General features: G+C 33.0%; 1 protein-coding gene across 1 annotated transcript in view; it reads right to left on the bottom strand.

Moving 5' to 3' along the window:
* Nucleotides 1-743: 743 nt before the first annotated feature.
* The window catches only part of LOC126884668 (protein embryonic gonad-like), a 484503-nt gene continuing 460621 nt past the window's right edge, over nucleotides 744-24625 (bottom strand). The window contains exons 3-4 of the mRNA XM_050650739.1: nucleotides 8109-8334; nucleotides 744-1424 (exon numbers count right to left, since the gene is read on the bottom strand). Of these exons, the coding sequence (XP_050506696.1) occupies nucleotides 793-1424; nucleotides 8109-8334 (858 nt within the window). The 3' untranslated portion in view covers nucleotides 744-792. The remainder of the gene's footprint in view (nucleotides 1425-8108; nucleotides 8335-24625) is intronic.

Below are 24625 nucleotides of genomic sequence, written 5' to 3'. Positions count from 1 at the left end.
CAGGTTAGCTATTATTTTCAGGTCTCTTCCGTCAATCCCTGTCCTCTTCGGCACTTCCATCATTTGTTCATTTCGGACTCTATTGAAAGCCTTTTTGTAGTCAATCAGGTATACAAAAACATCACAGTTGACATCTCTACATTTCTTAAACAACACCTGCACGCTAAATAGAGCCTCCCTCGTATCGACGGTGTTTACAAATCCAAACTTTGTTCTTCGCATTTTCGGTCAATTCTATTGTAAATGACTTTTAAAAACAGCTTGAGAAGATGGGGCATTAGACTTATGGTCCTATAGTCTTCACAAACTTTTGCTCCTGGTTTTTTGGGCAACGGTACAAACTCAGATTTGAGCCACTCTGATGGTATTTTTCCTGCCTTGTATGAAAAAGTAATCGGAGTTTAATAAAGAAACATAAGTATGTCTGCAAATGCTTACTCTTAAAATATAAATGAATGGGCAAACGGAAGACGGCGAAATTTGATTATTATACGATTAATAATATCACGAAATCTGTATCAGGTAAAATAAAAATACCGATAAGAAAGTACATTAATAAGATGCCTATTTTAAAAGCTTACCAATTTCTTTTATACTGGCACTGTTTAACATCCTACGATGAAATTATTATCAAGAAAAAGCTAGCACAAAATTTTAAAATACATTATTGTCTATAATATATCCTGTTGTATAATATATTTTGTAAATAAGGCACTCGTATTCAATATAAATAATAGTTTTTAATTTGTCTGCTAACTTTTGCTTCATAATTGATTGTACAATCACACATGGTCAATTAGTAACATCCGTTACCTGTCTATCTAAAGTCAAATCTAGTGGCATGGATTTTAAAGGCTCATCTATACCCACATCGATATTCAGTTCTTGATCGCTCTCTTCAGATTGATCAGACAATGGCCCTACAGCACTTTGCGTTTTCACAGAGAGATCTATCGGTTGATCTTGGTCAGGTGCTGGGGCTGCCACTGGAGGTGGAGCCCGCCATAGGTCTTTCCACGCAGACGGATCCCCCAAACCTTGTAGAGGAGGCAGCCACTTAGGAACTACTTCACTGGGAGAAACTGAAGGAAGCGACGCAGGAGAAACGGGTGGAATGTTGTTTAAGGCACTACTGACGATTTTTTTCCGCGCGAAAAACTCAGAGTCACTCGAAGGGGAAGGCAGTTTTTTTGTGGCATAGAATTCGCGGTCACTTGTAGGTGATGCTGATGATTTTAAGAAGCTTAAGGCGCTATTCGAGCGAAGGTCATCTTCAGGGTCAGCGGAAGACGCTCCACTGTCTGATTCCGAAGAGCGGCTGGTGTCTCGAGGAGTGTGCTGAGTTGTTATGCCCGGGTTCCTGAAGAGTGGGGACAGATATGGATGTGGACGAAGAAGGTTTGCTGCAGCTACCATATTGGAACCTATAACAAAGTTTTCAAAATTACTAAAAGAAACAACAAAATTTTGATAATTATTTCATATACTAACTACAGAATAAGGTATTTAATACATCAAGTCCTTAAAACTACGGCATCTTCATAATAACGATTTGAAGGAAACGATAATAACGAGTTAAATCACTGAGCGAGGATCAGAGAAACATAACACATGCCTAAAGACACGGTGCATGGATCGAAACTTACTAGAATAAAATAATAAGAAATTGAATAAGGCAAAATATTAGAGACAACAATACCGAAAAAATCTAAAATATTATAGAGAACAAAAGATAAAAACTCAAAAAGACAAAAATGGAATAAACGAAAAAAAAACAAATAATACATATTGTAGAAGATTTCTAGGTATAGGGATTGATACTCGTTCAGCGTACCAAAACCCAAAAACTAAATGTAGGATCTAAAATACTAAATGTGGGATCTGAAACACTACCAGAAATTACTAAAGAGGAAGTTCAAAAGGCCTCAAAACAGAAAAATATTGAAAAAGCTACTGGAGACGACGGAATAACAAAAAGATGAGTACAGCTGGAGGTCAAACTATTTTGGTGGCAGTTAAAATCTTAATCAACAAGTGCCTCTTTGGGGATGCTATTCCAACCTTTTCACAAAATTCCAAACACAAAGTCGACAATTACAGACCAATAAGCTTGTTATCACTGCCATGCAATACATACCCAAGTAATTGCTAACAGACTATCAAATAAATTCGATAGTTACCAGCCTGTTGAACAAGCGGGATTCCGCAAAGGTTATAATACCATAGAACATAGAACACTTACAGACAATAAGGACACTCATCGAAAAGTTTAACGAATACAATGAACCACTTCATTTGGTATTTGTGGATTACAATAAGGCATTGGATTCCATAGAACTCTGGGCCGTATTAGAAGGAATGAATAACGCAAGGATTGATTCGGAATAACGGAAAGATGAGTTAGACAGGGAGACACTATCTCTCGAAAATTATTTACTCTTGCATTAGAATTGTTCAAGAAGTTAAATTGGGAACAATGTGAAAGTAAAGTTGATGTCTTATTTATAGGTTATCCAAGATTTTCCGATGACATAGTACCTACTCATAAACAACAATACAGAAGAACTAATCTACATGCTAACGGAGCGTTAAAGAAGAATCTGAAAAAGTCGGTTTAAAAATCAACTCAAATTAAACAAAAGTGATGACAAATGAAGATATCACAATCGAATTAGATTGAAGTGAGTTTGAAAGTGTCGAAGAATATATATTATACATATAAATGTGTCACACGATCAAATTAGACAAACAGATTAAAAACTGCAGAAATAACTAGAAGAATCCGAATGATATTGGCAGTAGTACGAAGACTCAGTAATGGGTTAAAAAACAAAAAGATACCAAAAAATCTAAAGAAAAGGATGTTTAGACGACATCAAAGCAAAAATGGGGAGAAAGTGGCACCAAATAGCACAAAGCAGAGAAGAATGGAGAACTCATGGGAAGGCGTGGACAGCCTGAAGAAGAAGAAGAAGCAGGTTTACCACATCCGTACAAACTGCTTACCAAAATAATTACCAACAGACAATCAAATATGTTCGATAATTACCAGCCTGTTCAACAAGCTGGATTTTGCAAAGGTTATAGTACCACAGAACACCTACAGACAAATAAGGACACTTATCAAAAAGTATAACAAATTACAGGGTGTTTGGTAAAGAATGGGCCATAGCTTAACCTCAGGTTCCTGATGTTAAAATACGCCGATTTAAGCCAACTTACCTTAGCATAAAGTTTATAATAACCGAGATACAGGGTGTCAAAGTTAAACTCTTTTTTATTTATTATTGAATATTTCCTGACAGGTATGAGATAACAACATGAAATTTGGTATTTGGGGGTTTTTTGGGTCGAGAAAACTAAATTCGCTACCAAATATGATGTATTGCCCAAAGGGCGCCACATACGCCTTTCAGCACGCATTTATTACGTTCAAATTTTTTTGTCCCTCACTCTGTATAATTTTGACATTAAAATTTTTTTCTCCTATTAGTTTTACTTAAAAAGGTATACTTTTCATCTCCCTAAACTCAACCGTTTTCGAGATAAACGCATTTTAAATCTGCGATACACCATCATTTTTAGCATATCATTGTACATAGTTCCACCCGAAAAATAACTTAAAACCATAATATTTGTGCCAGTTCTCAAAATGTCATTGCATCGCAAATTCCATTTGAAGAAATTTGCCATACATTTTTGAATAATTTTATGGTTTTAAGTTATATTTCGGGTGTAACTACAATGATATTATGCTAAAAATGATGGTGTATCGCAGATTTAAAATGCGTTTATCTCGAAAACGGTTGAGTTTAGGGAGATAAAAGAAGTATACCGTTTTTAAGTAAAACTAATAGGAGAACAAAAATTTTAATGTCAAAATTATACAGAGTGAGGGATAAAAAAATTGAACGTAATAAATAAGTGCTGAAAGGCGTGTGTGGCGCCCTCTGGGCAATACATAATTTTTGGTAGGGAATTTAGTTTTCTCGACCCAAAAAACCCCCACATACCAAATTTCATGTTGTTATCTCATACCTATCAGGAAAAATTCAATAATAAATAAAAAAAAGGTTGACACCCTGTATCTCGGTTATTATAAACGTTGTACTAAGGTAAGTTAGCTTAAATCGGCCTATTTTAACCTCAGGAACCAGAGGTTAAGCCATGGCCCATTCTTTACCAAACACCCTGTATACAAGGAACCTCTTCATTTGGCATTTGTAGATTAAAATAAGTCATTCGATTCCCTAGAACTCTGGGCTCTATTAGACGGAATGAGTAATGTAATAATGATAAGTAATTTAAATGTGGCTTTATCGTCGAATCCTGAAGATATCTCCTACCAACCCCGTTACTTAATCAGGACATCTAATTAAAAATGCAAAAGGAAAAAGAGCTGTTAACCACAATAAAAACAGCTGAAATTAGCTCGCTCATGATGAACTGCGAAAGATGTAGATTGCTGCAACTAATTTTACAGGGAACAGGGCCCTGATTCTAATTCATTTCGAGGTCGCTATTTAATTTCGACGCCGCCATGATGGTCGCAATTTATAGCGATTCTTATTCATTTCGATATTAGTTACAATGGGGATATTAACGTTATCATTTTGACACCGCTCAAAATTTGGGTTGGAGCTCCAGTTTATTGGATTTATTGGCTACGCAACCACCGCAATAGTTGTTGATAGTCTGGGAAAATTATCGAAAACAGACCATTTTTGGAAAAAATTATTTACCAGCTATTTTGTTGCTAAAATCGAATCTTAAGATTACATATATTAGTAATATAGGGTATGACAAGTCCGCAGAAAGTGTGTTATTTTATTTATAAACAAATTAGCACTCCTAGATCTTGTTTTTTTTTAATTAGTGCTCTGTAACTCCTATGATTTTTTTCTTTAAACCAAAAACACTCAAATATAAATTCACCGTAATTTAGTTCTGCACAAAGTTATTTTTTTTTTCCGATTTCCTTCAACAAAAATTTTACTCGGAAAATCCGAGTTTTCCCAAAAAAAATCTGCAAATTCTCAATTAAAATTTTAGGCAAGTAATTATTTATCAATAATTAAATAAATTGATGACATGAAAGATTTTTATAGTAGATTATATATCAGGAGGCCGGCGACAATCTAACCAATAGTTTAGCAATAATTGAAATGTTAATTAAAAAATTTCAGTCGAAATAATAAGCAGAAAGGTTATGATACACCAGAATAACTATGATTTTCGTATAAAAAAGCACTATATCTATTCAACGTACTTTACATAATTGAAATTGGACTATTTGAGCGGTCTTAGGAATGTTATAGAGAAACAATTTTTTGGCTTATAAACAAATAGAACCCCTCAGAAAATATTAGATTAAATTAAATTAAGTTAACGCTATTGAAAAGGGCACAGCTTCTGTGCCCTTTTCAAAGAAAAAAAATTGAATTGCGAGGAGTGGTTCCAGATATAACCGGTCAAATTTTCCGGCATTTGCGACAAAATTATAAACAACAGGATTTCAATCTTTGGACCATCACCTTTTTATTCCGGTCCTCTTTGTACATACAAATTTTCATATCTTCAAGACACTAATAAAAAAAAGATTTATGTCACCAAGTTATTTAATTAATGATAAATAATTACTTCCCTAAAATTTGAGTTAGAAATTAAAGATTTTGTTTGGAAAATCCGAATTTTTCGAGGAAAATTTCCGCCGAAGGAAATCGGAAAAAAATATCTATGTGCAGAATTAAATTACAGTGAATTTTTATGTGAGTGTTTTTGGCGTAAGTTTTTGGTTTAACGTTAAAATCTTCTGAGTTACAGAGCAATAATTGAAAAAATATTTCGGCGCGCTTAGTTTATAAACCAAATAGCACACTTTCTGAGGAATTTGCGTAGCTACATTACTAATATATGGAATCTTACGATTTGATTCCAGCATGTCCGTCCAGCAATAAAATAGCCGGTACATAATTTTCCTTTTTTTATACTAATTTTCCCAGATTAATACCTTACATCTTTCATTGTGTTGATAATTCACGTTATGGAAATTCTCAATTATTATATTTCTAATTTAATACTATTCTATCTAATTTCTGCAAAACCAGCAAATTTCCATAAAACCCAGCCACATTACTACCTTTTCCTTTAGTTTTCCTTGCAAGAAACAAACAAAACACATCTCCTAAACTAAACCTAACCTCGCTTTCGGCCATTCATATTCATTATGTCCGTGTCACAATAATTTTGACTCGAAATTATAATATCAACCAATTTTTTGAGCTCGCTGTTAATTTCGATAAGTCGCTATTTTGTGACATCATTTCGTTAGTTCAACTAAAATTCACAGGGCTCGCACAGTCGCATTTCAACGTCGCCATATTGATTGCGACTTGTTTTGAGTCGAAATTTGAATTAGAATCAGGGCCCTCTATAAGGAAAACGACGACCAGTAAGGCAAAGAATTTCCTGGCTGAAAAATGTATATGCGGTGTTCAACATAACAAGCACAGATCTTTTCAGAGCAGCAGTATGTAAAGTACAGATTGCCATGATGGTCGTCAACATCTGAAACGGATAGGCACTGCAATAAGAAGATACAACAGATATGAAGAAATACACTCAATGAAAAAGGTACGTAATATTAATAAAAATGTTAATTCAGACAACAAAAGCAATACTTAAAATTTGTCCAATTCTTGGTTTTATTGGAACAACAAAGCGATATTCATTATTATTCTTACAATTAATTCCGTTCATTCCCACAATAAATACGGTTATTCATACAAGCAATACTATTCATCCCAGCAATCAGTTTCGTTCATTCCTACGATTAACGTATTTTATATTGGTAATTACTGAATGCATTAGCTCAATGTATGATATTAATTGATTAATAATAATTTGGCAAATCCCCCTTTTTTGTCCTAAACCTAATGAACTTTACACTGTGTGGTTTCTCATATGATTTCACTTATACAGCGCGCTGGAAAAAGTGTTGCCCCCTTATATTATTATTTATTTTTAGCACAAAAGCAAAACACTCGGACAGGTCGATTTTTAAAATAATCAAAGTATATTTTAACAACAATGTTTCGAACTTTACGCGATCCCTCTTCAGGTGACAGCCACAACTTTGTTTTTTTTTAATGGGAAAGTACATCATGTGACAGTTCATTTAAAAGCGTTTGAAATAGTGATTCCAAAAATGTATAACACTTTAATCCTTTTGGGGATTAAAAATTTCGATCGAATCTTTTTGAAAAATTTAAACGCAGAATAAAAGATTACATTATTACCGAGGGCTGACAGTCCCTTAGAATAAACAAAAATTTTCTCTTGAATGGTATATTTAAAATTAAAAATCATACTAAATTTTCTCTTTTCACCCCTGTGACTTATTAAAATAATCAATATAAAAGTTCTCAGGGACTTGAGACCCTCGATTATACTGTAATATTTTATTCTGCGTTTAAATTTTTCAAAAATACTAATTAGTTTTCTCAGGATTCGAAAAAAATGAATACGATAATAGACACACGAAAACTTCCTTCCAGTACGGACTACACTTGGAAACGAAATGAAATTATTCGGCACTTCGGCAGAGGTAACAGCATTGTTTAACAAAAAACGATAAGGAAAAGCCGTTAGATTTCAAATGGTCTCAAGCAAAACATTTATTGTTCCAACAACTTCGTTTATTGTTACCATGAACACATTGATTGTGGTGTAAACGCAGTAGTAGATTGATTAATACATTCGTTGTCACAACAATCAGTTTACATCTATGGAATAATGAAATATTACTCTATATTAACAACATTTGTACATTGTTTTAATGAAATCTGTACGTTGTCACGATAAACCAAGTTAATTACTTATCATCTACGAAATCAAAAAAGTGCTTTGTTGCCAGAATTACCATTATTTATTAAATATACGAAACTAACTTATTGTCTGAATAAATAAATTAAATTTTTGTTACAACGAAATAGTATTCAATAATCACTGTTAATCAATATTACGAACTAAATTTTTTTGAGTGTATGTTTAGGTGTACACCCATCACTAACTCTCTATTTTAAAAGAAAACTAAGCTTGTTCCTCACCTGCTTGTTGCTGCTGTTGCTGTTGCTCCTGAAGCAAGCAATGGATTTTGAACCAGTTCGATCGCCTGCCGTAGCGGGATCCGCTTTTGGACATGCCAACTAGGAGACACTTCCGAAGTCGACACGCTTTGCAAGCTGTGCGGTTTTTCTTGTTGATGACACATTGGCCGTTGTTCTTGCATTCCGAGATCGAGCTTATGTTGTTGTAAGTTCTGCCGAAGAAGGACTGAAACAAAAATGTGAGTCTTACTAAACTGGATAATACAAGTACGATATAATTTATAAAAGCAATGTAAAGTACTGCCGAATAATAACTAATGCACCATAATATGCTATAACCAAAACTAATGTTTTATATCAGCTTAGAAAGAAAGTACCTTCTTGTTGGTGAATGTTGTGACGGTTTATAACTTGCTGCTTATGAAGTTTTCAGCTTTTTTGTCAATTAAATCTATTGTTATGCTACACAAGCTGGCTTTTGTTGTAATTTCATAATTTAGTAAGTAAACTTATTTTCAAGATTTGTAAACACGTTCAAGATGTTAAAAATTTATTCGAGAATATCCACACACGAATTTACAATAAGTGTCAGTTCAAAATGAGTGACACAAAAAGAGAAGCTCTTTTTGTCTCTAACGTGTTAACATAACGATGCAGAGACTAGAATATAGATTTATATGTATGTTTTATTTATTATCGAAAAGTTTTCGACTGCGATAACCACAAAAATATGATTGAAGTTCTGAGGAAAATTGCAATTGTTGATGAAAAAGACTTACGAATTATCTCAAAACTATATTGGCACCAAAGCTATGTAGACTCGACAAGTCTGTTGTTGTGCAAAGATGTTAATTTTTTTTTAGGCGGCTTTAAGAAATTTTACAAGGAATCAAGCAGAAACATTGATATGTAATTAAACGTTCTGCATTATTAGCAGCTAGAAGAGAATTACTCTTTATTCTAGAAATGTTTTGCAGAAGAATATCATCTAAAAATAATATATCCACCTGGCAAATGTATATAAAATACACCCTGTGAAGGTGTGTGAAACACTTACGGATTGATGTAAAACCTTTTAGGTAGGCTCTTCAGTGAAGGCGAGTTACGAAAATTTTCAGTGTGCTGTTAGGTGTGTAACAAATTGCATTAGGTCACTTGACCACTGAAAGAACGTGAGTTAATTCTTCAGTTCACGTATAAGGATTGATTTAAGTATCTATTCTTTTAAAACTCCCACGATGGTCTAGTATTAATTATGTACGCCCATATAGTAGAGAAAAAATTGACCTATAATATCTTCTAATTATTTTAAAGAGTCCTGTATATTATTTATCTACAGGAAACTGAATATTTATTTTTTCTTTTTAGTCCAGGAACCGAAGCTTTTCACCTCGCAATTTTTACAGAATGGATCGATTTGCTTGAAAATTTAAGAATAGTTAGTGGATAGTCGAAGGTGCATGGATGTTAATCAGCCAGTATATATGTGTTTCTTGGATTACAACAAAGCCTTCGATAAGGTCAGACATAACCGCCTTATCGAATTACTTGAAAAGAAAAACTTAGATATGAGGGACATCAGGATCATTAGTGCTATCTATTATAATCAGATCGCTGCGGTAAAAGAGAACAACGCCTTTTCAAATGAAATACAGATTGAGAGGGGCGTCAGACAGAGCTGTGTCCTGTCTCCTACTTTGTTCAATTTGTATTCAGAGGAAATAATCCAGGAAGCACTAGAAAACCTAACCACGGGAATAAAAGTAAATGGCCGACCAATCAATAATATACGGTTTGCCGACGACACTATTTTATTAGCCGAATGTCTTGAAGATTTACAACAAATGGTTGACAGAGTGGTAGAAGTCAGCCAAGAAAACGGATTGTCCCTAAACACAAAAAAGACACAATTTATGGTAATCACAAAAGCCCAACAGCGCCAAGAAAGCATAACAATACATGGAGAACAAATTAAAAAGGTTGAAAAATATAAATATTTGGGTACAATAATTAATGAAACTAATGAGTACACAGAAGAGATTAAAGCAAGAATAGGACAGGCAAGAAATGCCTTCAACAAACTGAAAAAAGTACTCTGTAGCAGGGACATTACAATTTCTTTAAAGATAAGACTTCTGAGATGCTACGTGTTCTCCGTATTATTCTATGGGTTGGAGGCTTGGACATTAAAGAAGGATGTTTCGGACACATTAGAAGCCTTCGAGTTATGGGCCTACAGAAGAATATTAAGAATAAGTTGGGTGGATAGAGTCACGAACATCGAGGTGTTGAGAAGAATGGGAAAAGATAAAGAGGTTTTAAATACAGTTAAAGTCAGAAAACTACAATTTTGGGACATGTTATGAGGGGCGAGCGTTATAACTTGTTACAATTAATAATGCAAGGAAGAATACAGGGTAGAAGGAGTCGCGGAAGAAGACGCATCTCCTGGTTAAACAATTTGAGAGCTTGGTTTAATTGCACATTTGCTGATCTCTTTAGAGCAGCGGTATCGAAAATGCGAATTGCCGTGATGGTTGCCAACCTTCTTAGAGGAGATGGTACATGAACAAGAAGAAGTCGAAGGATCAAAATCTATATGATGCCGAAAGGCGTTTTTACCATGGGGGTGGTTGCCACCCCATCTCGGGGGTGGAGTTTTTTTATTATATTTTGACCGCAAAAGTTGATAAAAACATTCATTCTAAGCAAAAAATGTTCTATATATTTTTTTGATAAAATTAACAGTTTTCGATTTATTCGTTACCGAAAGTGTTAGTTTTATATCGAAAAAATCAATGTTTTTCGATAATACTCATTTACGGTTAAATCAATTTTTGCCGTAGAAAATTTTTTTTCAAACCGACTTCTTGGGAATTAAATAACCTACAATTTCATATTTAAAGACTTTTTCGTATCTCTGATGATAATCTTTCTATTCTGAAGAAAGGATCATTTTTTACCAAACTACAAAAATTCGTTATTTGCTTTTAACTCCAGTTATTTAAAAACTAATTATTCTAAGCAAGTCAAACTTCTAGAATCTATAACTAATACATACATAAAGAAGCATGAATGGGCCAATGACTAAAAACATCGCTAACTTACATTATTATGCTTCCAATTGGATTTCTCCTATTTTTTTAAAAAAATATATTGATTTTTAAACGGTAACTTTTTTATTCTTTAACCTAGAAAGTCTATTAAGAAAGAATGTTGTAGGTTTTTACAAGATCTATAAGCTTATTAATATTAAATATTTTTAAAATCGTCAGTCGCAAAAAGCGGTGACTTTGAAAGGGTTGGTAAACATGGTTTTTGCATGTTATTACAAGTTTTAATTGTCAATAGCTCACTCAATTTTTGAGGTAGAAAAAATTTTTGCATTCCAGGTTCTTGAAAATTAAATAAGCTACAATTTAATATTTAAACGTTTTTTCGTATCTCTGATGGTAATCTCTCTAATCTGAAGAAAATGCCATTTTTTTCCAAGCTACAAAAATTCGTTATTCGTTTTTGACTCCATTTTTTTAAAAACTCAATAATCTAAGCCGGTCAAACTTCTATAACCTATTAATAATACATAAATAAAGAAGACCAAATAAGGCCAATGACTAATTTTAATACGGGTGGTGATTAGGAGGTTGCTTTCGATCACTTTTTCGCTGAAAAAAATAGGGACTCACATTCTTTTCATTATAAGTCACTTTAATTTTTGAGCTAGAGACTTTTCTTTATTTCTGGAGATAGATATTCTTAAATTATTTAAATTAGTTTAACAAGTTATCCTCGAAAAATGTACAGTTTTCCCGTCTTATGACTTTGAAACTACAATATTTAGCATTTGACGAAGAAGAGCAAACATATAATAAAGTATAGCTCGATTACTGTTGGTCTTGAAGAAAATTTAAAAAAATGGTTTTGTTTATTTTTTTAAAAGGTACATTTTTGTTAAGTAAAGTTGTTTTGATAAAACGAAAATTTTTGGAGTTGTTAGCAGAAAACTTATTATAAACATTGATTTTTTCGATATAAAACTAACACTGTCGATAGCGAATAAATCGAAAACTATTAATTTTATCAAAAAATGTATAGAACGTTTTTTGCTTAGAATGAAGTTTTTACCAACTTTTGAGGTCAAAATATAATAAAAAATTTCCACCTCCCAAGATGGGGCGGCAACCACCCCCATGGTAAAAGCGCCTTTCGGCATCATATAGATTTTGTTCCTTAGACTATCCACTACTTATTCTCAAATTTTCAAGCAAATCGATCCATTCTGTAAAAATTGCGAGGTTTTGTCCTATTTTATGCTTCATTAAGACGAATTTCATGGTTGAAGAACCTGAGAGAGTGGTTTGGATGCAGCTCGAAACAACTATTTAGAGCTACTGCCTCAAAAATTAAAATAGCTATGATGATTGCCAACCTCCGTAGCGGAGATGGCACCTGAAGAAGAAGATGCTTCATTACTTGGACTATTTTTATAAGATTGATTGATGAGGCATATTGCACTTAAATTTTAGATCGTCGCGATTGACCTTTTAACCTCTTCCATTTTTGCCAAGAAAAACCTCATTTTGTATTATACCGGAGAAAATAAGCAGGGACAAAATAGAACTGCATTTATGGTAAGTAAAAATCTAAGAAGCTGAGTCGTGGAAGTCAGAGGAGTTAGCGAAAAAATTTCCTACATCAAATATCAAAATCAAGAACACCCAAGCTAATATTAGGCTATTGATTATATTCAAAATAAGATAGCTAAAAGGAACTACAACGTTAATGGGGTTTTATTATTTAATATGGTCAACGGACATCTATATATGAAAAAACCGTGGAGTGCTACCATTTAAAGGGGTGCGTTTTTGAGAAATGGGTGAATTAGTCCCTGGGCACAGGTTACATTAGGGTGAGTTCTTTGCACTTTTGGTATAAACATACCTACATAAAAATTGTTCCTGGTTAAATTTCCTATCTAAATATCGCTTTTTAAAGTCAATGATACTTTTTTTTTACAAAAATATATTCAAAATAAAAAGCACAAAAGAAAGAAATTTTGTTTTTTGTCCCATAACTTTTGTCCACGAGGATATAGGTATAGACATTGCTTTACAAAAAAAAACCTACATATTTCTTATTTAAAATGTTGTGTAGTAGAGGTAATTAGGATTTATAGTTTTCGAAATATGATTTTTCAAAGTTCGCCACTCACAGCAATTTTGGGCAATTTTCCTTGTAATTTCGCAAATATTGTTCTGTAACTTTTTTCCACGTAACTTTAGGTATATGAAATGGTACACGTAATAGAAATAGAAATCAATTAGCTTTAAAATGGTCTACTGTATAACGTTGTCCGACTTTTTTTTAAAGAGATTATGGTTTTTCAAAGTTTTATACTTTTAACGATTTTTTATAATATAATATAAAAATAAAATTATATTATTATATGATATATTGTATATTATATAATATTATATTATATATAGTATATATAATATAATATTATATTATATAATATATAATACCTAATATAAAAAAATATTATTTTTTACATTTTTTACGATTATTTTTGAAATTTCTCATTATAACTTTTTTTCTTCTACATTTAGGTATATATTATATTATATAATAAAAAAAGCTTATTTTGTTTACTTTAAAATTTTGTATTACAAAAAATTCGAGGATTATTTTTGAATAAGATATTATTTTTCAAAATGTAATAAGTACTTGCAACGCTTTTTGATTTTAGGATTGTTTTTTAAATTTCTCATTATAACTTTTTTTTCTTGTACATGAATATACTATATATTGCTGAATAAAGAGGGCTTACTTTCTGTTCTTTAAAATGGTGTATCATCTATATTTAAATAATGGAAAACGAGTGATTCTTTGATATTTTTTTACCTGTATTATTTAAAATTATTTCTTTTACAAAAATTACATAAACATTAGTCTTAGAAAACATCACTTTAGTTAAAATTATTTAAACGTTGACATTTAAAAAATTTCAAAATCAATGTCCATCTCTTCGTTAGCATTAGCTTCAATATCTTCCTCTGACACCTCAGTTATCTTAGAGTCCCACAATTAGTACCCATGCACATGCACCATTTGCAGAATATTGAAAAACTAATTCCTATCTTCCTACAACCGCAGTTTTTTGTACATCCTTTGGTACATTTACATGCTATTTTTTCAAGCAAAGCTTGTGGTGCAGGAGCTTTGACAGTAAATATTGGAATTAATCCATATTTTGAAGTTTGCCCGGCCGAGTCAAGTGGATCCAAAGTATTACCTATAAAAAATAAGATTCAATCATAACACACAATCACATAAAAAAGTTATAAGGAGAAATTTAAAAAATAATCCTAAAATCAAAAATCGTTGCAAGTACTTATTACATTTTCAAAAAGCATATCTTATTCAAAAATAATCCTAGAATTTTTTATAATACACCATTTTAAAGTAAACAGAATAAGCTTTCTTTTTTATTATATAATATATACCTAAATGTATAAGAAAAAAAGTTATAATGGGAAATTTAAAAAATAATCGTAAAAAATATAAAAACTTGTTAAAAGTATAAAATCTTGAAAATGATAACCTCTTTAAAGGAAGTCGTACAACATTATACAGTAGAACATTTTAAAGGTAATTGATTTCTATTCCTCTTACATGTACCATTGCATATGCCTAAAGTTGCGTAGAAAAAAGTTACAGAAAAATATTTGCGAAATAACAAGGAAAATTGCCCAAAATTGCTGTGAGTGGCGAACTTTGAAAAATCATATTGCGAAAACTGTAAATCCTAACGACCTCTACTAGCATCATTTTAAAGAGAAAATATGTAAGTTCTTTTTCTGTGAAGCAATGTCTATACCTATATCCCCGTGGACAAAAGTTATGGGACAAAAAACAAAATTTCTTTCTTTTGGGTTTCTTTGGGCTTTTTCTTTTGAATATATTTTTGTAAAAAAAAGTATCTTTGACTTTAAAAAGTTATATTTAGATAGGAAATTTAACCAGGTACAATTTTTATGTAGTCGTGTTTGTACCAAAAGTGCATAGAACTCACCCTAATGTAACCTGTGCCCAGGGACTAATTCACCCATTTCTCAAAAACGCACCCCTTTAAATGGTAGCACTCCACTGTTTTTTTCATATATAGAGATTCATTGACCATATGAAGTAATAAAACCCCGTTAACGTTGTAGTTCCTTTCTATAGTACATAATCAATAGCCTATATGTCAATAATAAACGTTTATGCTTTAAAGCAGATGCTAAAGAAGTAATGAGAAAAAATAAGACTTCTACGAGAAACTAGAAGATTCTTGTGAAAATGTACCCAGAAACCAGTGGCGTACTGAGCATGGTTCCGCGGGTTCCGTGGAACCAGGGCCCGGGCCCCACAGGGGCCTGCTCTAGTGCCCTTTTTGCTTCTTTTGTTTCTAACTTGATATGGACATTTTGAACCACACAAGTACATAGTACCTACTAGTAAATCTATCTGCTTAATAAATTTTAATTTTCGTGTAGGTACTTATACCTAAATAAAAACGAAGAATACCTACCAATATCAAAATCAAAAAATTTAAAAACAATATTTATTAAGAAACACAGGGACTGGATAAGCTCGGAATTGGATGAACTAACTAATTCTAAGCAACTCTTTTTCTATAACAGTTTTTCACGAAGTCAATACTTTTCGTGTTATTTGCGACCAAAAATGTTTATTTTTCAACAAAAAACCACGTTGCAGGCGGTTTTTCGCAAATAAATCAAAAAGTAAGTATTTTATCAAAAAGATATTATTAGCAAAAACATAGCTTATAAAAAGTGAAAAAATGGTGTATGTATAAGGTCTGTAGACCCAGTACAAGCACAGTTGTAGCTAATGAAAAGTGAGTTCTTACTAGTCGAATTAAAAATCGAATATTTCAACGTGAAATAACCAAAAAATCAAGCACTTTTTGAGGAAAACTCAAACTTTTTAAAGTATTTGAAAAAGCTTAATTTTTGTTTTTTAAAAATGTTTCTAACATCAAAAGTTACGATCAAAAGAATGTTGGTCCATTTTTTTTGTTGGTAAAAAAAAAGTGAAAATCATTCCCAATTAGCATCCAAAATTCAGTTAATCGTTACCGCTTCAGAAATTACTTTACTTTTTATTGTTTATAACATCTGTAAGATTCATTGGTTCAAAGTGTTTATTTTTGAAATGGCTGCAGTTAAATGGGCTTAAACGAGTCACTAATCACGAGTGTATGCAAATTTTGAACAGTCATATCATAACCAATTTTGGTCTTCAGGAAAATAAAAAGTCCAAAATATAATAGCAAAACCTATAATATAATTATTTAAAAAATATTATTTTTTTATTACTTGAGATTTTTCGTATCACCAATAACTTACAAGCGACCAAATTTATTTTGAGCGCTAAATACTTAATTTTGATGCTAGAAACTTTCATAAAAAAAAAACAAGAATAAAGCTTTAAGAAAGTTGCGATTAGTTTTTCCGTAAAAGTGCTTCATTTTATGGTTATTTCAAGTTTAAATATTCGATTTGAAATTTGCCGAATAAGAACCTACTTTTTATTACCTACTACTCTGATCCTACTGGGTCTACAGACTTCGTAAATGGACCATTTTTATAAGCTATATTTCTACTAAGAAAATTGTTTTCGATAAAATACTTACTTTTTGAGTTATTTGAGAAAAACAGTATAAAAACGTGTTTTTTTTTTTGTTGAAAAATAACCATACAGTGAAAAAACACTATAGAACTAAAGTGGCTTAGAATTATTAGTCAGTTTATTCAATTCCGGACTTATCTTAAACGTATGTTTTTTCACCCCCGAGAAGAGGTGAAACTCACCCCCAGGGCAAAAGTACCCATCGGCACAATATCCCTTTTTTTCTTTGACATGTTAGCCATGGGTACTGTGTACGCCAAATTTCATGTCAATCCAAGCGGTCCTTTAAAATTTACAGCAAAAGCTCTGAGTAAATGGACTATAAATTAGCTTGAGTTTTTATAAATATGTATATGATATAATATATTTTATGATATATGCTGATTTATATTTAATGTTTATTAAAAACTTTGATATACAATGTGTGTTTTTATTGGGCGAGCAGGCCCGCATCCCAACTGGAACCAGGGCTCGCTGATCTATCAGTACGCTACTGCCAGAAACGATATTCTGGTGATAATGGGAGACTTCAATGACAAGGTTGTAAAAGACGAGAGTAATAGGGAAGTTTTTGAAAGGAGAAGACATCGTCAGATTTATCAAGGCACAGAGACTCAGATGGATGGGACATATAGAAAGGAGAAATCCAGTAGCCCTTATCGATAAAATTACCAAATGGAGACCTGTATCAGGTAGACCACGAGGAAGACCCAAAACTAGATGGGAGAACCAGATAGTCGAGGATCTTAAGAAGATGGGAGTCAGATAATGGGTAACCATAAGCAAAAACAGGAACGAATGGAAAAAATTGTAGAAGATGCCAAGTCACACAACTAATTGTAAAACCAAAATGTTAATGCGGACTTATTTACCGCGACAAACGAATCGGAAGAGACCAAAGAGGGCGGCAATCACTCCACTAGGAGTGTAGATACCATGATGATGATGAATAGGGAAGTTGCAGGAAAAGAAACAATTCACGAAGAAACGAATGGTAATGAATCGGATGAAATTCAATGGATTAATAAAAAATGGAGGAGAAGGACTCACGCACTGGATCCATAATTTCATAAAAAAAATATGAAACTCAAAAAATATACCAATTGCATGGAGAAAGGGTCATATAATAACGATATACAAAAAAGGAGACCCAAGAGGTACCCGTAACTATAGAGGAAATAATATGCTACTGAACACCACATATAAATTACTGACAAGTATCTTGAGAAACAGAGTGGATATCATATTATATTCTACATATCTATACACGATATACAAAAAAGGAGACTCAAGAGATACCAATAACTATAAAGACTATAGAGGAATTATGCTACTAAACACCACATATAAAATACTGTAACAAAAACGAGCGTTCGGGTATTTATTTACGACTTTATTATTTATTTATACAAGTTTACTTTACAAACTTTAGCTTAAGACTAAACTCTATTTACAAATATGCCCGTATTTATACCCAGTTGTTATTCTGGAACAATCGACGCCCATCTCTAGCTATCAGCTTGTTCCGCCTACGTGACGTACGTTCGAGAACTCTCTCCCCCTCTCCGCCGAGGCCTAGAACATTCGATTACGTCATTCTCGAGGTGTTTACTGTTATACGGGGGTCGGCCAAGATTTCTCTTTCGTTACACTGCTCCCCTCTTAAGATCTGAGCGTCCCGATCAGCAACTCTAGATGAAGGCCCAGGATGGCGGAATCTACACGACTCTCCAGCTCTGCATACACCCTTCAAGAAGAAATAACAGTCTACTGTCTTTGAAGGGTACGACATCTTCGGGTTCGTGCAACACACAGTGATTTATACACCAGTTCCTCTGAAGACCACTTCAATCCAGATTTTCAACTGCATGGCCTATTTTTGGTAAAGCCAAATTTTTGATGTCATAATTACACACGATTATCCAATCTTCAATCTACACACGATTCCAGACAATCTTCCAATCCAGATTTTCTACTGCATGGCCTATTTTTGGTAAAGCCAAATTTTTGATGTCATCATTACACACGATTTTCTTCAAATTAGTTAGAGCACGCCATATGTTCTCGTAGCTTGGCATGTCGGTATAAGACTTTCTGGTCACCATATACAGCAAAGATCGAGGACCATCTTTCAATCGCAGTACTCTTCCAATTTTAGGCTGCTGATTTCTTAACTCGTCCAGGCGGCCGAACTTTCTATTGAATACGGACGATATTCCTTTAGTCATCTCGAGATCTTGGGCAACAGAGTGGGCTAGAGAGACGTCTTCTGAAACACTAAACAGATCTTGCTGAACTTCTGTGGTCACGCCGAATCTAGCACTCTTTCTCTCTGCGTAATTTGACATAAATTCCTTAAAACTTGGATGTGCGGCATCTTTCATCTCCGGTTGGAGGACTCGTGCTTCTTCTGTTTCATTTGAGCCAGCGTATGGTGCAAGACGATTTATGTGAATAACTTTCAGTTTACCGTTTGGCAACTTCTTAATTCTGTATATTACGTCATGTATTTTCTTCTTAACTTCATACGGACCTTCCCATTGTCTTTGTAGTTTAGGACACAAGCCGCGACGACGTTGTGGATTACAAAGCCAGACAAGATCACCTACTTCGAAGCTTTCATTCTTGCATTGAGAATCATATTGATCTTTCATTCGGTCACTGGCTATCTGAATGTGTTGTCGGGCAAGTTCATGAATGTTGTTCAAATCAACATGTGAAAACCGAATCGGCTGAAGAATTTTTTGCGGTGAATTTTTATTTGAGTGTTTTTGGTGTAAAGTTAAAATCTTTGGAGTTATAGAGCAAAAATTGAAAAAACACGATTTTCGGGCGCCATTTTGTTTATAAAAAAAGTAGCACACTATCTGCGGACTTTGCATACCTATATTATTAATAAATACAATAATAAGATTCGATTTCAGCAATAAAATTGCTGGTAAATAACTTTTCCTTGTATTTTGCTAATTAGCCCAGAGTATAATGTAGTATAAATAAAGAAGTTAGTCGGTCAACAGAAATCTAAATTTGTTAATTTGAAGAGAGGACGAATAAAGTGAAAAAAAAAATAGAGAGAATGTACTTCTCACCTAATAATCGTGAGTAATTTCGATATTTTTAAACAAAATATAATTATAGAACATAAATAAATCTTCAAGATACAACTGTAACATTTTTTTAAATCAACTAAACTCTTTATCCTCCGCTTCAGTACCCTGTGTGTCTATTATAAAAGTGACAGTATTCAACTTTCACGTTACACTTAAGTCAAATAGGCTCGAATATTAAAAAACAGTTACTCCAAGTTTGGGGTCCAATTATCTGAACGAATTTTTAAATTGCACATAATTGCACACAAATGAATGGTGTTTTATTAAATGTAGCGTGGGATCTCGCTCCAATCGGCCAGTGGCGTCCGTGCAGAACTACTCTGATAAAATAATTATTGATAGTCCAGTAGATGTGGTGTATTTTTACAGTAGTAGAATTTTTTTGTTTGCATTTTTCATGGTTAGGAACAAAAATATGACTATAATATAAATAATAAATATAAATATATTAATTTTATTGTATTATTGGGTGTGATGTATTTCTTTTAGTATGTTCAGGAAAGGTTCTCAGGTTTTTAGAAAGGTGTTGATATTATGTATCAATAGGGCTTTTCATCGACTGTCAATTGTTTTGAGCTTCTGTCATGCAGTGGCGACTCATGACTTTTTCTGAAGTGTTATCAAAACCAGATGCAAAAAATCTTATTCAAAAAAATAGAGATATGGCTAAATGTATATATACACTCACCGGCACAAAATTCCGCCCCCCAAAATTTTTGATTAAGTTTGACGATCTATAACTTTATTATTTGTACTTCGATTTTCAAGATCCTTGCACGAGTTTGTAGATATATATATTGATGTTAATTGCTATTATTCCGGTAACAAAAAATGTTTGCTTAGATGGCATTATACGGGGAAGAATGTAAGCGTTGTTTTTTCTCCTAAATTTAAATATTCTGTGGAGAAATTGGAGGGCTGATTTTGTTTCATACTCCTTTTTGTATTATCCTGGAGGTATCACTAAGGTCTTGTTTTTTGAATTATCTGAATATCTCTTTTCTTGTAAGAGCTGTAATTAAAAACACTGCTTTGAAGATTTATTTAATTAAAAATATCAAACGCACTAAAATTAACAAAACAAAACAAATTTAACAACAAAACAAAACAATTCAATAGCGGTTATGTCCACCTCTTGCAGCAACGACTGCTCACAATCTGTTTAGCATCTAATAAAGATGTGTTTTCTTTGCCTGAGGAATAGCCCGATATTCGTCTACCAGGGCCAGGGCCAGATAACTATACCAAATTTTCTGGAGACCTAGGATGACGGCAAATAGCTTTTTTTATTCATCCCATAAATTCTCAATATGATTGAGATTTGGGCTGCATGCAGGCCATTCTAATCTTATCAATCCAACCTCAATTGTATGAGTCAATCAGTGTTTTTATTCACAAAAAATGGTACAGCTCTTACAAGAAAAAATATATTCGGATAATTCAAAAAACAAAATGTTGGTGATGCCTCCGGGAAAATATGACAGGACTATGAAACAAAATCAGCTATTTTATTTTTCCACAGAATTTTTTAAAATTAGGAGAAAATACAACGCTTCCTTTCACCCCTGTACAATGACATGCAAGCAAAATTTTTTGTTACCGGAATAATACCAAACAATATGAATACATGTACCTACAAACTAGTGTAAGAATCTTGAAAATCGGAGCACAAATAATAAAGTTATAAATTGTCAAACTTAATCAAAAATTTTGGGTGGCGGAATTTTGTGCCGGTGAGTGTAGCTTCAATAATATCATTTTGTATATCACTTGAAAGTCTCGGAAAAACAGATGTTTCTAGATGTTGACAAAATTTTTGATCTTTTTTGGCAATTAAGTTAGCAATTCCCTGTAATTGCCTCGATTGTCAGAGTCGTCGTACTCAAAATGACCACGAAACGCTAGTTCTTGTTTGGCCCAAAAACATACAGTATCTATTATAAGTGTGCTAAGGATATACCTATCTATTTTTTTAACAAACTCATTATATTTAGCCATATTTGCTTTAAAAGCTTGGTTAAGAGAACTTTCGATTCTTGTTTTGCCAAACTGAATCAAATTGGGTATACATCTTACATGTAGGTAACGGAGAAATTTCGTGTCTCATTTTTAAAAATCTAACACTATTTAAATCGTGAACCTGGTCCACCCATTTTTCTGTAGAAACATGAAGACATGGCCAACAATACAGTATATTTTTCTTGCAACCATAATATAACCAAGTTTTCACTGTACCAACTTAATTCGAAATATCAAACTACTTTTGTTGATTCCTTTTTTAAATTGTTTAAATAGGTCTTTCATTTTTAATCTCATTTTTTTCTTCAAAATTATACAAGGAGAATTACTATTCAAGTAGTTGATCGATTAAGAAGCGACACTCATCCATGGTTAACTGCACGCACACTTTTTATAGGTACTGTCACCAATTTTAAATCTGGTAACAGCGCTACTGATACACAGCGCGCTTATGACGTCGCTTCTTCAAAATTTTCAGTCACTAGCCGGTCCCGAGCACCAGCGTGGGTATATAACCATTGTAACCAGAAATGAGTCTGGTAACAGAGTATAATAAAGTGCAACTGAGTCACATAAACTCGCCAATATTTTCGTGTCTACGAGTAGTTGGCTATTTACTGAGTTAGGTACTATTACCACATAATGTAATAATATATTTCTATTGGTAAAAATATTGGTAAATATAATTATTCATCGTCATAAAATATTTATTTGTAAGATTTTTAACTGTTACCAATGGTAACAGTGGTTACATGGACGCTTCGCCAGTGCTGTGATGTGTCACATAATATTAATATATCTACGTCATACGTCTTTGATTTGTATTATTGTAGATACCAATAACGTATGACGTAGATATATTAATATTATGTGACACATGACAGAAGCTCGAAACAAATGACTGTGAATGAAAAGCCGTATTGTTGTATTATATCAAGAAGAAACTAACACATCTTGGGGTAAAGAGAACCCAAGCTGCTGCATATTGGTTTGGGGAGTATGTACTTTGGCTTTGAGTATTGTTGGGACTTCATGTAGGTGTGGTGCTCTGCTGTAATCGGGTGTTAATATTCTTTTCTTTGAAAGTCTGTCAGGTACTCCTTAAATTTTGATAATGTACTATATATTTTAACATCCAATGATTCGGTTTAATTCTCTGGTAGTTTTCTGTATGGTTTATTTGTTCTATGTTCTATGTTCTATGTTCTATGTTCCATAGTTCTTCAATTATCTCCTGGCATTGAATTTTGATGATTACAGTGGAATTACCCTTACCTTCTAGTATAACTATTATGGACTGATCTTCTTTTAGATTTGGTAACTTTAAATTCCCCTTTACTTACATTTGCTTTCTATTTTTTCTTTTCTCTGGTTACCTTTTGCGCTCTATTTTGTATTTTTGTTTTTCATGTATGAGTAATTTTTGCCAGACTTTCTCAATAGCGCTAATTCAGTTTTGGTAGTGATGAGCAGGTTATAGCAAAATTTTGACCTTTTGAAAGCACAGGTTTGGTTCCCCGTTGCGTTCATCTATCTTTTTGATAGAGTGGCAGCAGTTGGATTGTTTTTATTGTGTCTTTTTAATTATTAAACTTAATATTACTATTGAATTCTAAAAGATTTTTGAATTTATTTGTGTGTAGCATTTCGACTATGTTGTAGTGCTCTCGAAAATAAATTAAAAGTCTGAAATTGTATCGACCAGAACCTCATTAACCCGCCATTACACGCGCTATGAGGGAATACCTCATCATATTTGTTTATAACCAATAAAATCGTCTTAACTAATAGGATACCCTTGAGCACCCAGGAATGCCTTTAGCATCGTTCATGAGAGGGTATGAAAATGTTATAGAATATTTCAGGCGGTCAGTGTGCTCTGTGATACTTGAAAGAATTGACATCCCTCTTCAAGTGAGAGAATTTCTCACTGCGTGTGCAATCACGGTGAAATCACGTTTCTGTTATCTCAAAGAAACTTTTAGGTTTTTGTTTAATATTTGGGTAGGTTTAATTAAAATATTATTGTTTAGGTTAGGTTAGGAACAGTTCCGCACCGAGGGGGTGGGTTTGGGGGGTTAAAATCCCATAGAAATATATATAAAAGAAAGTAGGAAAATATAACTTGTCTTTCACAAATAATACAAAAAAACTTTCGATACCCAAGCCAACCTCCCCCCCACCCCAGAGGAAAATTCTAGGGGCGCCACTAGTTAAGAAAGAACCAATTTTTAAATTTACCTATTCTAATTGAGAAATAAGCCACAATTTAATTCGAAATCCACCTCGGACGTCGTTATCAAAATACAAAATATTAATAGTTAATCACATAAATGCCACAACGAAATAGCTTCAGAACAGTTGTTAATTTTAATTTGTATTTTTAGTAAAATGAATTCGCGTAAAGAACGTCAATTACTTCAGTGGCTTCCTGAAATTGAAAATAAGGAAAACTTTCTTTTGATCTATATTATTTTTACTTTTGTTTTGTTAAATTAATAAAAAAAATGGTTTACGAGAGCTTCTATAATATGTGAGTACAACCCATTTTACAGTTATACATGTTGACACTCATTCTTCCTCGAAATAAGTCGAATTGGTGTAGGTGAGGGCGACGCTCATACGCGTGCAACCACGTCACAATAGAAGACGCGTGTAACGGCGGGTTAAAAACTCAAAAACTGCAGGACT

This window comes from Diabrotica virgifera, chromosome 5 (assembly GCF_917563875.1).
Source record: "Diabrotica virgifera virgifera chromosome 5, PGI_DIABVI_V3a".
NCBI classification, from domain to species: domain Eukaryota; kingdom Metazoa; phylum Arthropoda; class Insecta; order Coleoptera; family Chrysomelidae; genus Diabrotica; species Diabrotica virgifera.
This window is presented reverse-complemented; position numbering and strand designations above follow the sequence as displayed.